Source organism: Conger conger, chromosome 8 (genome assembly GCF_963514075.1).
Source record: "Conger conger chromosome 8, fConCon1.1, whole genome shotgun sequence".
NCBI lineage: Eukaryota > Metazoa > Chordata > Actinopteri > Anguilliformes > Congridae > Conger > Conger conger.
The window spans coordinates 48,208,905-48,226,912 of NC_083767.1; the positions used below are offsets into that span (position 1 = coordinate 48,208,905).

Genomic DNA, 18,008 nt, shown 5'->3' on the forward strand with positions numbered 1-18,008 from the left:
ATAATGTACTGTATGTAATGTAGTATATGTGTGTGCATGCAAATGTGTGTTTGTACTGTATATATGTGCGTGCGTTTCTGTGTGTCTGCCTGTGTGCGGGTATGCGTATATGTGTGTGTACGTGTCGGCGTGTGTGTGCGTGATTTGGGGGGGTGGGGTATGCGAGTGCCAGCCGGTGTATGAGTGTTCTGTGCATGTGTGAACAGGAGAACACAACTAGCCTGGGATATCATCCAAAGACGCCAAAATAGTGGTGGTACTCAGGGGAGTTTTCCCACAGGGTCAAGTGGTGGACACACAGAATGGAACAGCTCAAAGCAGAGCCCTGACAGAGCTGTGTCTGCAATGCTTTAATCAGGCTCAAGGGGACCCGGCACCCAGCGACTCGTATTGATTTCAGCTTTCAGAGGATATACACCCAACGCCTGAATCTGAGCATTAGATCACTCACACGGCTGTCTTACAGCACACGGCACACTCAGACGTACACTGACTGACTGCATCCGCAGAACCATACTGGGATTTTATGTATCTATTCCGAACCTTACAGCTTCCAAAAATAAAGATCACAGACCTACTTACGCTCGCAGTTACTGTCTTGCTTACTCCTCAGAGACACTTCATTTCCTTATTAAAAGGAGCTATCAGCTATTTGTGTGATGTGATTACTTTGTCTCTCCCTTTTTAGAGTTCAGAAAGAAATATTTTTTTATTTATCCTGGTAATTGCTACCTTTACCTCACTTTCTTTCAATGACAACGAGTCCGCACACAGATGATAACAATACCTTCCCTACCCAGAGAAAGTAGGTGAACAGGGTTTTCATGCGACAAATACAACAATCTACATGTAACTGTAAATAAAGAAAATCCATAAACCTTTCCAAGGAAATTCCTTCATGGATCTTTTTTTATATGGTATAATGAAGTTGGATATAATAATTAGTATGAGAATAAACACCATTCTAATGACAAACGGGAGGTTGGCTATTAAGGGGAACAGTGCTAACATGCTAAGTAAAAAGAAAAAAACATTTTTTTATAAGGTGTGGGTACTAAAGCATAATAGCCGAAATACTGAATACTACAGAGATGAACTCACAGAATACTAAAGACACACTGAACACTAACAGGATCATGAATTTTTTGGCCATAATGCCATGAGGGCTGTAGCTACTGAAATATGAGACTTTTATATATAGAACAGTGAGTCTTCAAGCCATTATCACACCTAGGAGGGGAAGGCAGGTTGATATAACCTTGAAGTAGTACCAGGTATATTTGGGAATTGCCAGCAATAAAAAGTTGTGAAATGCGTTTTGGAAATAATTTGCAATAATTTTCAGAGTGAACCTGCTCACATATCGGCGTTATGAAACCAGCCCCAGAACACTAAACTAAGCGTTTGCACACAAGGCCAGATCAATGATGAAAAACGGAGCCACACAGATGGTGCTCTGCGTCTAAGGGTGAAAACAACTTTACCCCAAAGAGTAGGGCTATAGTGTGGGTTACGAGCTGTCGGGTGAGTGATGCGTTATTGGGTGGGTGATAAGCTGTTGCTTGGGTGATAAATTGTGAGCTGTAGACTAGGTGACAACTGCTTTATTTTATTGAATTTTCATATCCCTGTTTTACACGAGTCTGGATAATGTGGGGGGCTCAATAAACCCCACTGCACTGAAGTGTTACTCTCACTGACGCCATCATTTCAACAGTGGACATTTGGTAATTGCTCTGGGCCTTTATGGACCTTCGTCCAGGTGTTGGCGTGACAGTGTAATTGCAGTTGAAGCACACAGTATGGCATATACCTTGGGGGCACACCTGTGATCCTACCTCCGCTATTTCCATTATCTACCCTGAGAGTGATGAGTCACAAAGACACAATGTCCCAGGGGTTTTACAACAGCCGTTTCCTCAACACGTAGAGAATTTATATGGCCAAGGATCCACTGTAAACACTTGACAGGCCAACTTCACAGCAAGCGTCGAGATTAATTATGCGTTGTAATTGGCTCTTCTGCCAAAGCCTCGACACATATTTTAGCAATGATATAAACTGATCAGTGCCTGCACAAGGGTTGCTTCCAGGTCATTCACTTTAATATCCATTTATTTGCCTCACTAACTTCAATTTTCATCCAGCTTGATGAAACCTTTTTTGTAGCTTCACATCTAAAAATGCAAGAAAGGAAATTAAAATGGATATTTTAATGGCTGAATATTTCCATGAACCTGGCCCTACTTCATTTAGTCACAGAATATGCATTTCTTCTCACTAATACCAGATAACAGGTGAAAGGTTTGGGCTCCAAACTCACTTTTCTCAAACGAAATCTCCATGCACAACAATGTTCCAAAACCAATACATCTTAAAACTGAATATGAATATCTAAATTGTGCTTCCTGCACATAGCTTTCCATTGGATTTGTAACTTAAGTGTTCACGACATTCTTTATAACAAATTTGGCTGGTAAAATTACCCAGCTCATTGGCAAGTGCATGCTGCACTTATCAATAAAACCTCATGGTCAACAAGCTTAGAAATGTTCTATGATTTACAGGTTGAGCGACCTGCAAATCTGGCCTTTTCTCAGACACCAGATTCATTTCACAGAAATAAATTTAGGGGAGGCTTCTACAAGATGTGACAAAAAGCCGAGACAGGTTTGAATGTCTGGAGTTTTTTTACGATGGTGCGCTGACAGAGCCCAGATTCCTTGTACAAAGTAAAAAATGTCAAGTGTGCTGCTACTGCATCACTTTCTCTCAATCTGTCAATCACATCAATCACCAAACTTTCACCTTCAGCAGCAGCAACCTTTGCAACTAACTGCAAAAGTGCCTTTCACCATATAAACAAGTCTGGCTTTATTCTTCTCTTTTCCTTCTAACACATACCCTTGCACAAACACACACACACACACACACACACAAGCATGCACTCATGCACGCACACAAGCACACAGGCGCGCACACACACACACACAGAGGTGCACACACACACAAACACAACACCAAAAACATACAGAAGCAATACACAATCCCATCAGTGTGGGTAAACGCCTTTTTGTTGTAAACCAAGAATTGACTTTGGCTCCACAATACTACACAATATACATACCACAATGCTACAAATACAAATACTACATAACTGGCAGTAATGTGTTTGCAGTTTGCAGTTTGTAGCAATACTCAAATCCAAGCCTGTTTCCAGCAGCAAATAGACACTACAGGTGTGGTGAGAGGGAAAGAGAAGATGGTCAAACCTGAGTTAGCGGGAAGCCACTCCCCGCCGGCTGACCCCCGTCTCCTTGCCGACACCCTCTGTTCATAATCCTACCACCGGTGACCCCCAAGTAGAGGCACTTGACTTGTGGACGACAGCGTCTCAATTCCTCCAGTGGCAGTGCCCGTGTCAGCAGTGGTGGTGACCAGAACATTAGCCCACGTAAGCACCGTCCGGCGTGTGAACGTGTGCCAGCTCCCTGCCACTGCAACCTTGGAGGAGCCGCGCGAGAGAGACGCCACCAAGGAGCTACGCACGAGGAGGTGGGCAGCACAGGAAGCAGTTATATTGAATATAGCCGTTGCCAGGAGACAGCAGGGCAAAGAGCAATGCCTCAGTCACACACAATAAATACTTCTTCGGGATGAATTTGATGCAACAACCCCACCTTCCTCTCATTCTAACAGTTAATGGGCTTGAAAGGGGGAAAAATGCAACACTCTCCGACGATGAATGTAATGTACAGCACAAATGGCACTGCACAAACTCCACCAACAAAGCTGGGAAATATAGATCAGCTCTCAGGTAAATGTAGCCGAGCCATTAGCTTTTCTCCCTGAAAATAGCCTCATTCCCTGGGCTAAGGCTCACAGTACAGTGCACTTTCCAGAACAGGAACACGGCATCACAGTTGCTTATACAATAATATACAGATACAATATAAACAATTAAAGCTAATATGATACTGTAATTTAGAGGCCATATTTAGAGAGCAAACTGGCAATGTCTATACTTCCATCCTACTGAATTGCCCATGCTTGTGAGTGACTACCACACATGTATTATATATTATTGGATGTCTATTTCAAAAGCAATTGCACCAGGTTTGCACTGCACTGAACTGCCATGATAACGGTCTGTGTCTTGCTGTGATTAGGCCAAGTCTGTAGGTCTCCATTTTAAGGATATCCTCCAGATTCTGGAAAGCACGCTCACACATTGTCCGGCCTGGAGCCGGGTATGTCACATTTAGATTTTCGGAGGGACAACCTGGCAAATTCTACGGCGGCCAAAAACACTCAATCTTCTCCCGTTGGGATAGCGGAAAATCCCAGCCTGTGGTGATTTAACTGCGTTTTCCTGCTTCCTGCTGAGGGCCCTGTGGGCTTGAGAATGCCCCTGTCAGGAGCTTCCTCTCCTTGGTCCTCCTCCATCATGTGAGCGGGACACTAAATGGTTTTGGACATACTGCAGATCCTTTGGTCTGAACAGGTCCCCATACCTGCTTTGCACCTAACACCAGAAATCTGATTGCTCAGTTTCATGTATGTCTGATTATCTACTTCAGTGTAGTGCTTGCATATCATCACTGTGAGTGTGGTAGCATGATGCAAGATACCTACTCTCTAATGGATCATAATATAAATGCTATGATGTAAAGTAATGAAGCGTTCAGTACTAGTGAGTAAAGTGGGTCTCCATCCACATTAATGTAATGCTTGTCGGCTGTTTTTAAGGGCAATTGTTGGCACTATTTCGACTGTGGAAGTATGAGTATGTTTCACCATTCAGGCTGCTCATTACAGGCTGTGCAGTGCACGTGTTATTGCTGCTCTGATTGCTCTAGTGACAGAGATTTAATGCACCGTACCACATTAGCCTGGCTTGTTGCAATGGGTTGGAGCATCTGTCAAATAAACACATAAACGCGACAGCGCAACAAGCTTCTCTCTCGCTTACCTGGGATCCACGGGAGCCTCGCTTGTGTTCCCATTCTGACTGGGACAGCATCTAGGGGAGGAATGAAGCGCACGTACACACACACACACACACACACATCGATACACACATGCAGCAGTACACACATACATACACACACACACACACACACGCCCACACACACAACACACACAGACACATACAAAGAGAGAGAGAGAGAGAGAGGGAGAGAGCGGGAGAGAGAGAGAGAATATTAAAATGCATTCCTCATCGTGGCCTGACAAGCACACACGCAGGCGAGTCTCTCAGCCTGATACGCTGCACAGTGAGGCTAAAAATAAAAGGTGACAGCAAAGACGGGGTTTCTTGCGGGTTTCTCCATTTTGCTTTCCCCCTACTTTCTATTTTGTTCAACAGGGCAAGCTTATGATTCAATTTCACAGTCAGGTTTGGTTTACATAGTTCTCCACACTGTCCGATGGTTTCCACGGAGCTGAAAACTTTATCCACCCTAATTAACAGGCAGTACAATCTCCTGCAGGCGTCCGTGAAGCCATCTTCCACTTGCCTGGGACAGTACACAGAGATACAGAGGCTGGTCTATCACCCCTAACTATCCCACATCACACACTGCCTGGCCCCAGCAGCAGAGGCTGGGACTCCATACTTTTGAAAAGGTCATGCAAACCGCAATGTATTAAATCTACAGTGATGCAATATGTCATTCAAGATTTCAATGTAAAATGTCTTGTACTTTATGAATAATGATCAATAAAGCTCTTTCGGAAATCATAACCCCTCTGGCAAGAACGCAACGTTCCCTCAGCGTCCCTGTCGCAATCTCACCACCTTGTTTCCAAACCGTTGCAAAAACATTATTATGCACGCGGGGTGTTTTACGTGGAGGGGAAAAAAATAACAGAGATAAGTCTACGAGACTGGGGAACATTTTCCCACAGTGGAGAGGAAGTAAACAAAAGAAAAATGTATTTTCGGGGGCACATCCTACATGTTTAATAGTTTGCGGTCAGGAGGCAGTAAATCAGCTGTATCTGGTTGCCGTGAGGGGCAGACCACGGCCGTCCAGCTTTGGCCCAGCCCCTGAGGACTTGGCCTGGGCTTGTTCGCAGAACTGAGCGTCGGCAGTTCTCTCAAGGAAACAATACACCGCGGCCCCGCTATCACATCCTGTTAAATGTGCGGTGAGTGGAGCTGGCGAGATCAGGGGTTGTTTAGATTTGCTCTCAGCTCTATCTTGAATGATTTATCACGGAGTAGAATGGGGAAGTTGTAACTTTCCTTATATGGTAGAAATCATGGCAGGTATGTCATTTACACAGCTGCTGTGTGATGGAGGAACTCTTCCCAGTCCATTGCTCATCCATCAGGGCTGTTTATGCTCTGTTATCAAACTACTAATGTAAATATTTTCACACCCATATGCATGTGTCATCACCACTGCTCCACAGTCCTGCTATGGCCCCAGCTCCACACTGCTGCTCTGTCCACTGCTCCACACTGCTGCTCTGACCACTGCTCCACACTGCTACTCTGACCACTGCTCCACACTGCTGCTCTGAGATCCCATACATGCCAATTGTATCAGTTAAAAGCATTGGGGGAGTCAGAGTAGAGACAGTAACCCCTTAATATGCTGGCTCACTGTTGATGCTCTCTGTAAACCTGGTGCCTGGATAACGGCACTAGTAGTCTTCATGTTTTGTGAATGAATACCATACTGTATAACCTCCATGGAAATATTGGGAGGGTTGCTTACAGCCAAAATTGCTCTCTTGCAATATTGAACATCTGGACAAAGTCATAATGTTCCAGGGGTGGAATGGAGTTAGTGGAGGCACTTAGATTCCATTCAAGATACCTCTGTAATTTTTGAAGTGGCAATAACGATAGCTTCCTTTGTTTTAAAGATCCACAGCAGGTTCCTCACCTTCTCAATGACTTCCCTCATTTCCCTTATTTCTCAAAAGCAGGAAATGGAAGGAAGACCTTTGGGTCGTGATTAGACCCGTACACATCCCATAGTGACAACAACCAAGAGCCATCCGGGAGATATCCCTCTGACATCCATCATTGCTTTCTGTATCAGACATTTTCAGAGCCTCATTTGGAGATGAATCTGGAGTGGCCTGCTATGGCAGATATGCTGGCTGGAATGGTGTGTTTATAAAATAAACTGCTTTGTGTTTATACAACTTTGAGCACTTGATGAGTCCAAAACAGGGCAAATGGACTATATCAGAGTAAAATATACATTGACAAATAAATATACTGTACACATAACTGATTTAACGTTGAGCGTAGCTCTACCTAGGTCTACCTGTGGGGAGAATTCATTTATCACAGAAACAGGCTAAAACCATATGCACCTTCTACTAGTTACACACACGGTAAAGCCATTTTAAATACACACAACAAAACCTTCTCATTTAATAGATTACATTTTGCAGGGATCATATTGCTGGCCAGTGATATTTTGTAAAATCATGATTAGTAGACAAAGTAGCTCTGTGGCTTCAACTGTGTAAACAGGAAGCAGGACTACAAAGACGTGGTGCTTGCAAAAATATGCCTTCATTGATACCTGAAATCAGGCAAAACATAATATAACACAAGTATCAAGATCTCGCCCACTTCACTCCTCAGAAAACACACTAAATGTTCTCGCAGCAGCTGGCTAAACTCAGACTTTTGTGCGAATGCTACAGGCTAGCCGGCTTTTGGCCAGTCGGGAGGGGACTGGAGCTCTGAGCAAACTGAACACACAGCAGAGTAAGTGTTGGGAGTCCTGAGAGAGGCCTGCCGTTCCACCAGGCTGTGGTTACCCCCCCATCCCACAGGTGCACTCACAGTGAAGGCTTGCAGATGGTAGATTTTAGAGAGAACCACATTACCCCTGGATGGCCGATGGATTCCAAGGAGGTTTTTTTTACATTTGTATTTTTTTAATTCCGACAGTAATACTATGCATGAAAGGCCTTCTTTGAAATCTCAAAACATTATTCATGGACGTCTTCCAAAGTCTCTAAACACTGCAGACCGACACGGCAAAATTTTAAATGTCCGCGTCTGGGCGCTTTTTTTAAAATAACGCTACAGCGCCCCTACGAAGTGAAATAATAATGGCGCCGTCTGAAATATTCCTCTGTGAAACATGTTAAAATCATTAAGTCGGCACAATTGAAAAAAGCAATACCTTCCCATCTTTCATAGCTGTTTCCTTGAGTGGTATAATTGCACCTTCACACAGATTTGCTTCCCTGCCACGTGAAGGATATCAAGAGGAGTCAAGCTGATCAGTAACACTGCTGCAATATTGAAGCAATGTTGTGACAATGTTATATGCTTGGTTAATCCAAGCAGTTTGGCAGTGGCTACAGGTGACATGCCATATCTAACCCTAAGCCCCTTCTGACTTTTAAAGCCTACAGTACTAATCTGGGTCCAAATGAGGCTAATGACTTAAAAAGGGTGCTTTTCTCTGGAAATGGTCAGACTGAACCCCCTAAATCTCTCATTTCCTCCGAGCTTCCTGAATGGAGAGAAATAACATGCCCACGAGTCTCACCAATAATGCAAGAGTACATTATTTATAACATATTTTCTTCATTATTTATACTTGTCTTGGGGATTATATATCTTACATTGGAAATATTATTAATTTACATAGTTGGATGCTTACGGAAGAAAGCTGGGTTAAGTACCTTCCTCAAGGGGGCAACAACTGTGCACCCGTCCTCTACCTCCCCCCCCATCCCAGGGTCTGAACCTGGGCAAATGTTTCCCCAAAACGCTAGACCAGGGGCCTGTTCCACAAACCCAGACCCAGGCCAAATCTGGAATTTTGGAGGGTATAGGTTTTACTCTTGTCTCGGTGCGATTATCTGGCTAACTCAGTAATCCTGCTTTGTGGAATGGACTCCAGGATTACTGAGTTAGCTGGATAACTGCAGAACTCGGAACAGCTCTTTTTACTTTCAGATATGGGGGGGGGGGGGGTTCTGGGATTTACTCAGTGAGGCTATCTGGCTAACTCAGTAATCCTGCTTTGTGGAACAGGCCCCAGACATCTGATGTTTTCATGTGGCCAATAAATCCATAATAATTTTATCTTCACTTGAGGCATTGCTTTCAGTTCAGCAGAGGAAAGTGAAGCCTTGGGTCGACCAGAATATGAAAAGTATTTAAACGTGCAAATTCCTCCAGAGAGGAAAAACGGCAAAGCTTTGCGGTGTGTGTGTCGTCAACAGCGAGCCCTTCAGACAGTCTGTGTAAATCTGTCCTACAGAGACACAGAGATGGTATTCTCCACCGTGTTTACATTACCCTAAAGAAACCCGACACCTCAACAAATAAACAGTAGGCCACATCAACTGAAGCTGAAATGACTGTCATCCAGATTGATTCAGATCTTGTCCCTTGCATAAATTGTCGGTCTAATCCATGTTATTCATTTTAAATGGCAAATGTCAACCACTTTTTAGTCAATTCACCCTTACTCTAGACTCCACAGTTACTGAAGCTGGTCTCCATTTCCACACAGCAAGGCGTGGATCCGAAATGAATGAATCAGAGCACTCCTCACAATAAGTATTAATGGTACATTATCGGTACAGTAATTTTAGTCAACATGGCCCATGGTCACATAAAGCACTCAAAAGTTTTAAAAGCCGGTTTATCAGAGCTCAGATGAGACACGCTATAGGCTAAAAATGAATATGTTAGCGTGCATATGTATTTTATATGAGACATGATGGCAGAATCTGTGGCATGCACAGAATCTGTGTGAACATCCTCTCCTATCCTTGCAGATGCAAAATGGATGCAGTCGACTGAGGAAAGCTTTCATTATTTTCCAGCAATCCACTGTTAGAACAGACACAAAGCTCTGTCGTCAATCATATGCAGACATGACATGCAAGGCATAAATTACAGACCTCCCCGTTCCTTCTGAAATCTCCGTCCTGCCCTAACCACCCCCCACCACTGCCCCCTCCCCTGGGTGTAGCCGTATCACTCAAATCCTGTCAGCGCTCCAACACTTCCCACCTCACCAGTTTCTGGCTGACCAGTGTTAAAACCCATAACCTCACCGCTCAGCCTACTCAGTGCACTCTGATGGGCTCCATTACGGCTCTAATGCACTTTTAATAATGTAAGAGTAGAAGAGAGCAGGAAATTGCAGAGGCCTAATGCAGTGCTGCGCAAGATTACCACCCCCTACTTTCATAATCATTCATTCATAACCAGTGTGATACTCATTGTCTCTTCCTTTTGATGACTTTCCTTCTGGGAGCCTTTCTGTTGATGCCTTCATCTCCTGCCATAACTGTTTCTTTGTGCAAGTTCGAATATCAATCCTATTGAAAAAAACAGTCAAGGAAGCTCTAATAAAACTGATAAACGCTCAATTTTACAACTTTCGCTGTCTTGCAGCAGTATTCTGTGGTCACATCACATTTTAGCACTGATTTAAAGAGCTTTACACAATGCTCAAGAAGAGTTCAAATTGGTTCTTATAAATTATTGCCAAATTTTAAAAAGCCACAAGCACCACATATTTTCCCCTCATCCAAACAACCTGCCTATTCCACAAAGTTCTGTTTTACATGCACGCATAGTGCCGGTCGATATGAAAAAGTGGAGCGCACTTTCGGTGCGTATAGATGGTGAAATTTGTAGCCCAGGGTATTTTTAGCAACTCTGTCTCTCTGCCCCTAATCTGGCCTCTGTCTCTAATAATCCTTAGCCCAATCATACTGTATTTAGTTTGGCCTGCCTGCACACTGCTCTGAGTGTATGTATGATTCTCCTTATAAAAGAGGCTGTACAATGTCTTACTGTGCTTATCCTGACTGGACAATGCACATTAGGCAACAGGCAATGAGCATGAGGGCTGTCTGTTTGGGAATGATAGTTGGTGTAATACAACATGCCACCTGCAGGTGGAGGTACTCTCAAGACAAGTGGAGCACATATGAAAACACCACAGAGCAGGAACAGTAAAGCACTCTTACAGTATGAACTCAGCCTCCAAGCTGACAGGATGAAAGAAAGAATACACTGTGGGCCTGTTCTGTGGATGTTCTGGTTCCTCGGGAGTGTACCAGAGTGCATGAAAACAACTCTGGACATCTCCATTAGCCAGACACGGTCACATTTTCTCTGTGGCGAGACATCGTCATCCCATAAACAAATGTTTGTGTTGACATGTGTGAGGCTCACACCACAAATACACATAAAGTCTGAAATATACATGATTTAAGCACACAGCAGTGCTCTCATATGCTCATATGAACAGCTGCTAGAAGGAATATTCAGCTTGCTAATGTAACCACCGTCAAAAATTGTAAACAGTTAAATAACATGGAGGAACAGACAGGCAAAGTGTGTGTGTGTGTGTGTGTGTGTGTGTGTGAGAGAGAGAGCCAGAGATGCAGAGAGAGAGAGCCAGATCCAGCAATTAAGATTGATATCAGCAGTGGGTGAAATTACACTTACCTACACTACACACATTCACACTACACACTGACAAAGGAGCCTGTCTCACCCAGTCAAATCACTCTCACTTCCTGTTTGGAACTTAAGAAAGTTCACCGTGGGGCCTGTGCACTCACTCCCGATCCCAAACGCCTGCCTGCTACTCTACCGTTTCGTTTTTACAGCTTTGTGTGCTGCAAAACAACACTAAGAAGAGGTATAACCTCCTGGTGCAGTACATAATGACTGGATGGAGAAACACAATGCCTTAAGTAGGTATCGTTCAAATGATGCAGTATAAAATCAGGAAGCAATATTTGTGTACTTTCTCCCCAAGTTAATGCAATCTGGATGAAGCAACTCCTGCATCAGAGTGAGAAATTGGATTCAGCTGGAGCAGACTTAGCATCTGTGCGTTGGCTGATGTTTATGATCAACTTTTTATGGTACGTTTCTGTAAGAGTTCGTTCAGAGGAAAGAATGGTGTGCATGTTGTTAATTCTTGTATTACTTCAACTTATACAAGATTAACAATAGAATACGGAGACCGATAATGAAGTCAACAAGCTCCATTAAAAAAGGATGCTTTTTATCTTGCTATGATTACTTTTTAAATTAGTTACTGGATGTAATGAAATTACATCCAAGAAAGAGCACTAATGAATAAATAAACAACTGAAGATGATTTGGCTTGGTCTATACAGAGCCACGTCATCGCCTACGTTTTTCAATAATTCCGACAAATGAAAAGTGTGTTTTTCTCTCAGTGGGAGTGTTTAACAGGAATCATTGAAAAATTCTGTTTAGGCAGAACAGGAACTTCCATTCCAGTAAAAACTGATTCCAGTAAAAAAAATAAAAAAATAAAAAAATGTTAAGCCTTAGCACTGTCTCTCTGTCTTTTCCAGACAGCACCTTTACTGTGGAATTTTTGTGGGATTTGGGAATACGGCTGTCTCTTGGTGTATGTATGTGCGTGTGTGTGTGTGTCTGGTGGGGGAGAATTTTGGTTTGGACATCAAGCAGAATTATCTGAGGCTTGACTTGTTAGAGGCTTCATTGCATGTGTATGCATGCCTGTGTCTGTGCGTGTCTGTGTGCATGTGGGTGTGTCTGTATGTGCATATGTGTGCGTGTGTGTGCCTGTGTGCATGTGTGTGTGTGCGTGTGTATGCCTGTGTGCATGTGGGTGTGCCTGTATGTGCATATGTGTGCATGTGTGTGTGTGTGTGTGTGTGTATGTGTGCGGTGGGAGAGGGGTTTGGTCTTGGGCGTCACTCAGAATTTGCAGAGGCTTGGCTTCAGATGTGCTGGACAGAAGTCATCCAGACAAGCAGAAAGCCAGAACACTGCATAACAAGCCCGTTTTCTGTGAAAGCAGATCACACACATGGCATAAAACAAAAATGCTACATTTCTAAAGATGAGCGTCCTGTTCTTCTTTGTGGGACAGACTGCTTCTTCTAAATTTTCACAATGAAGCTAAAATGAAATAGGAGGAAAGAAAGCCAGGCTGATTCCATCGCAGGAAGACCAAGGCAATCAGGATCCCACAGCGATAGCAGTGAAGCGTGATGGAAATGGATGTGATTTATATTAGGGGAGGGACATTTTCTCTTCGCAATTACAAGCTGATCGGTTCTTGCATCTGGACGAGTACTCTTTTTTATTTTATTGATTTTTTGTGCCTAAAGCCCGTTTTACAGCAGCAGTCCTGCTGAAAGGACTCATTTTCTCCAGTGTAGGCCAGTCCACGTGAGGACGCCCCTGATAAGATAAAAGCTTGGCTTGTTCTGAACTGTTACCAGGCAAGGCTGTAGTCTGTACGGACTGGGGCTGTTTACAACTTGTAAGCTATACATTCTTTATGCTTTGACCTGTTACTACGGTAATTATATAAGAATGAACAATTTCCGTTCATATTTTTCTTATTGCATTTCTTATTAAAATTTTCATGTTTATGAATCTGCTGGGACAGTAGGCTACTCACTTACTTTAGTGAATGGCCTTACCACAAATTCAGTGCCACTGCATCTGTTTTGTTTTCTGAAAAGAAGTTAAAAAAGAGGTTTAAAAAAGGGGGGTTGAAAAAAGTTATTGGAGCAGTGTAATTATTTACAGGTTTGCCATGGGGGGGTCAGGCTTAGCAGGTCATTTGCGTCAGCACTGGAGGTAACGGCTGCATGGAGCTGCCAGAGAGGAAGGCAGAGAAAGGGAGAGATAGACCACCGGGTGGGTGGGTAATTCCACATTCTCCCCTGGGGCTGTTGCTCCCCTAGTGCCCTTGTCTCTTTAAGCAGACCATCCACTAAGTGTGAGAGAGAGAGAGAGAGAGAGAGAGAGAGAGAGAGAGAGACAGAGAGAAACAGAGAGAGAAAGAGAGAAAGAGAGAGATTCCATCACTAATCTTCACACCATGACTAATCATCTCTCCCCGTCTGCATGGGGCTGGATCAGACGAAAGCTGGATCTCTGTTTGGAGGCTTTCCCTTTGTGAGACTTTGTGTATGACTCAAGAAAACCATCAGGGTTTTTGTGGACCACGTTTTTAGATATTTCATTAAAAAAAATAAGATTTGACAATTATGGTTGGTTGCTATGAGCTCATATTGGGTTAGACATGGTTCAATATGTGATTATGCCATAGTAAAGTAATGTCAGAACAAGGACAGTAACCATCACATTTATCAAGTATTGATTGATAATGTAAATAAAACAGTGATTCCTATTCCCAGGCACTGATCAGTCACTGCTACTGAAAGGCCCCAATCACCTGCCCATAGTGCTGATCAGTGAAAATCTGAGTCATCTGTAGCACATTCCAGGCCCGCCAAATGGGTGGTCTTCTCTGCACATTTACATGATGCAGTTTTACCAGTGAACTGACTGGAATCTCAACAACAAAATTAAATGGCTAAAGATCAAACCTAAACTCTCCCCTGGCCCCAGGAAAGGTTGAAGCCCTGAACAGTGTGTTTTTATATTAATGTTTTAATCTGTACATTTTGTAGGATGTTTTAACTAAGACACGTTGAGACAAAAAAAAAAAAAAAATGGAATAATCAATGACACACTGATAGTTGCAGCCTCAACAGCTACTGCTAAAAATGTTCCACATATTGCTTCAGTACGTTTTACAAATGAAAATCTCTACCGAAATATTGGCTCAGAGCATTCCAATGGCAATCTCATTACGAAAAACAAATTTCAACTACATCATCAAGTTCTGCATATTAAGTTCTGTAAATAATAAAATGAAATCCACCTGAACAATGTTACTGCAATTCATCTGGAAGTCAGAACAAAACAAATTGCAGTTCCCTACTGGGCAAATGTTTAATGACAATTCCACTGACATAAACCCTCATGCAGAAAATGTGCGGTGAATGGAATGCATTGGCTGACGTTTGCGGTGGTCCAAACGGCATTTTCTCCCAGAGACGTGAGAAATGGACTCATTTAAACAGGGCTATTTATTATTTTTAAAAAACGGCTGATGGATACATTTTTCAGTTTACATACGGGCCCCCTAGATTTATATGTGGCATACCGACTTCTTAACCTTCCTCGCCAGATGCTCTACTTCAGGCCAATTGTGACGCAAAAATAGTAATTAATTACATTTTAGTTACTAGATTAGTTTTTATTCCCTGTGAACTTGGATAATCAACACCCGCCCCCCCCCCCCCGTAATCCAAAGTGGAGCAGTCCTGGGGACCTGATTCACACCGAGGTCCTCATCTGGTTCTCATTCCTATCCAGATGGGGTGTGCGGGGGAGCTGGGTGACAGCTCTGCCCTCCAGAACCGAAGGCTCTGCGACTACTGGATGACTGCAGCGGTTTTTCAGCAGGGGTCGGGAGACCACGCAAACGTGACCCCTCGTTCCTCGGAAACGGAACTCGCTGGGGGCGAGGCGTCTGCACATGAGTTAGCACTATTGGAGTGCGAGTACTAATGAACTTGCTTTTTGGCATGAATTTCAGTCACATGCCTTTGTAAGGTAGAATAGCCTATCTTCCCCTAGGGAGGAGTTAGGGTCAGGACTGTGTCATACCCTCTTAAGAAAAACTCCCAGGAACTCCTAGAAACAGCGCTGCACTGATGGTTGAACTCTGAAAATACACTGTGCAGTCCTGCCTTCTATCTGAAGAGTTCAAAGCCCTCTGCAGTCATTAGGATATAAATGCACTTTGAGTCCCTGCTAAAGGTTGGACAGATGGGTTGCATCTTGAGCACAATCTGGGAACAAAGTAACATTTTCTTTCAGTCTTGGGAATGGTCAGTTTGTGGATGCCACCTAATATTGTGATATGATTTAATACAAGCAGAAGAGATGTGGCCTGACACAATATGCACTTTTCATCTCATAAATAATGTTGTTGAAAAGATATACATAACACAAACAGGTCATTTAGTACAGTGTTTCCAAAAAATATATATCAATATTTCTAACATAAACACTGGTCCAAAGCACTTTTTGAGAGTCAATCACTCGCTGACGTATGTTGGCTGATTATTGTTTGGCACTCCCTGGACAGTACAATTCTAGCCTTGAGCCAGCATGTAGCATAATTGCCTTTGGAAACACCACAGCGTTGTACAGGCGCTCCGGCAGCCTTATCCCCCTCAGTTCTTACTGCAGTCACTGGGGATACCAAAAGGATTAACAATGTATCTGCGCAGGAAAATTCGGCAATCCGCTAAGACGTGTTTCTGCGTCTACGTTCGGACTTACATACATGCCCTGCCCCCTCCCACAAAGGGTTTCTGACCTCACCTTCAGATGGGAATGGAAATAGAGGTTCAAAGAGACTGAAAGGATTTTAGTTACATCCACAAGAGACCCAAAATGGCTTCCCCTCACCACGTACTGTATGAAAAGTCAAATTGGTCAAATAAGTTCTCCAGTCTTCCACTGGTTGCTCTTATAGTTTGTTTATTGCCTGTTTTTCGGGCTGAAACAAAAGGTATGGAAGTTTCATGCCAAAGCCTGACTGGTGTAATATTTCTTCTAGGATATCAAACTGTGAGGATTGCTTTTATAAAACTTCAGGCTCTTTACTAACAGAGAGAGAAAGAAAGAAAGAAAGAAAGAAAGAAAGAATTAGAGAGAAAAAGAGATACTGTAAAATGTATCAGCATCTTGAATATCAGACAATCTGATACAAATGTAAACAGGTAAACATTTAACTTACCAATAATATTTCAGAAGCAGTTACTGACACCAATTTACGTGTAAATTGTTCCCACGTGGGAGAGATGAACAATGCAAAATGAAAAAAATACAACAACAAAAAAAAACTGCCAAAATGCATTACAGTCAGTCCTGGCATATTTACCACCATAGGCAACAAACACTGACACTGTGTGTGTGTGTGTGTGTGTGTGTGTGCGTGTCAGTGTGTCTCACAGACATGGCCCATTAGGCATGGAAAGTGAACAATATTTCATACTCTCTTGTTTGTGATGTTGTGACACACACAGCTATGACAGGTTCCAGGGCAGGGGCAGTCCTGTCACTTGATTGACTTGTCTAGTGACATGAGGGCTGACAGACGCTGGAGCTGGCTGCTCTTCCCGTGACTTTGCTCCGGCGTATTTCAGCTCTACCTGATTTGAGCCAAGAGCCGTTCTGTCGCAGACAAACCTAGACTAATGCCATGTTTACCATCCCCAGATACAGTAGTAGGCTCTGCAGTCCTGCATAAATCAACATGTAGACCCTGGATAAATGACCATTGCCAGAATCCGCTGCTGCTTGTTTAGATTGCATACAGTAACATAGAAAGATCATAGGAGGGAAATATACAAGTATTCACTGCCAGGATGTTTGGATATTTATTGTTTGAAAGAAAGTGAGCTGTGTGAAATTGTGGATTACCCAGGGACTGTCAATATTTGAGCTATGGAGAAAAATAAGCTAGTTTATACTGTATGTTCACACAGAAACGGACATATGGGCCCATATTCGTTTACACACACAAAAACACACACGCAAACGCACACACACACTCGGTACAAAACCGTACACAGGACAGACATCAAAGTAGATGCAATTTAGGATAGTGCGGGTAGTTGTTTAGGTTTCCTTACTTTCGGCCCTGTAACACAATGGGTTTTAACTGGGCTGCTCTGCGTCAAGAGAAGATCCACTTCAAGATGTCCAGAAGAGCTCCGCCGAGAGTAACCAAGACTAACGTCCACTCTTCATGAAGACCACACACATCCCACTTCCACGCAGGACGTTGAGCGCGCAGTAAACAGTTTGCTAGATTTACTATACTTAATTCCGCAAGCAGAATGAGCCACATTAAGCCAATAGATAGTGGAGCTTTCCCCCAAGTTTCGCACAGTCCTTAAATCACTTCATGCCAAGGAAAACACAGCTACGGCCCTGTCATAAATCACTGTCGCGTAGAAGAGAAAATGTGCGCTCAAGCTGGACAAATTCAATCCGACCAAACGGTAAAGGGCTCCCCCAGTCAATAAACAACAGCTACACGCCACTGTGTCTTCCTCGCCAGCCAAAGAGGCTGGGCCTTAATAAGGAGCATGTG

General features: G+C 43.3%; 1 protein-coding gene across 1 annotated transcript in view; it reads right to left on the minus strand.

The window, feature by feature from the left end:
- The window catches only part of pde3a (phosphodiesterase 3A, cGMP-inhibited), a 100,038-nt gene that overhangs the window by 40,137 nt on the left and 41,893 nt on the right, over positions 1 to 18,008 (minus strand). Inside the window, exon 2 of the mRNA XM_061250682.1 lies at positions 4,973 to 5,023. Within this exon, the coding sequence (XP_061106666.1) occupies positions 4,973 to 5,023 (51 nt within the window). The remainder of the gene's footprint in view (positions 1 to 4,972; positions 5,024 to 18,008) is intronic.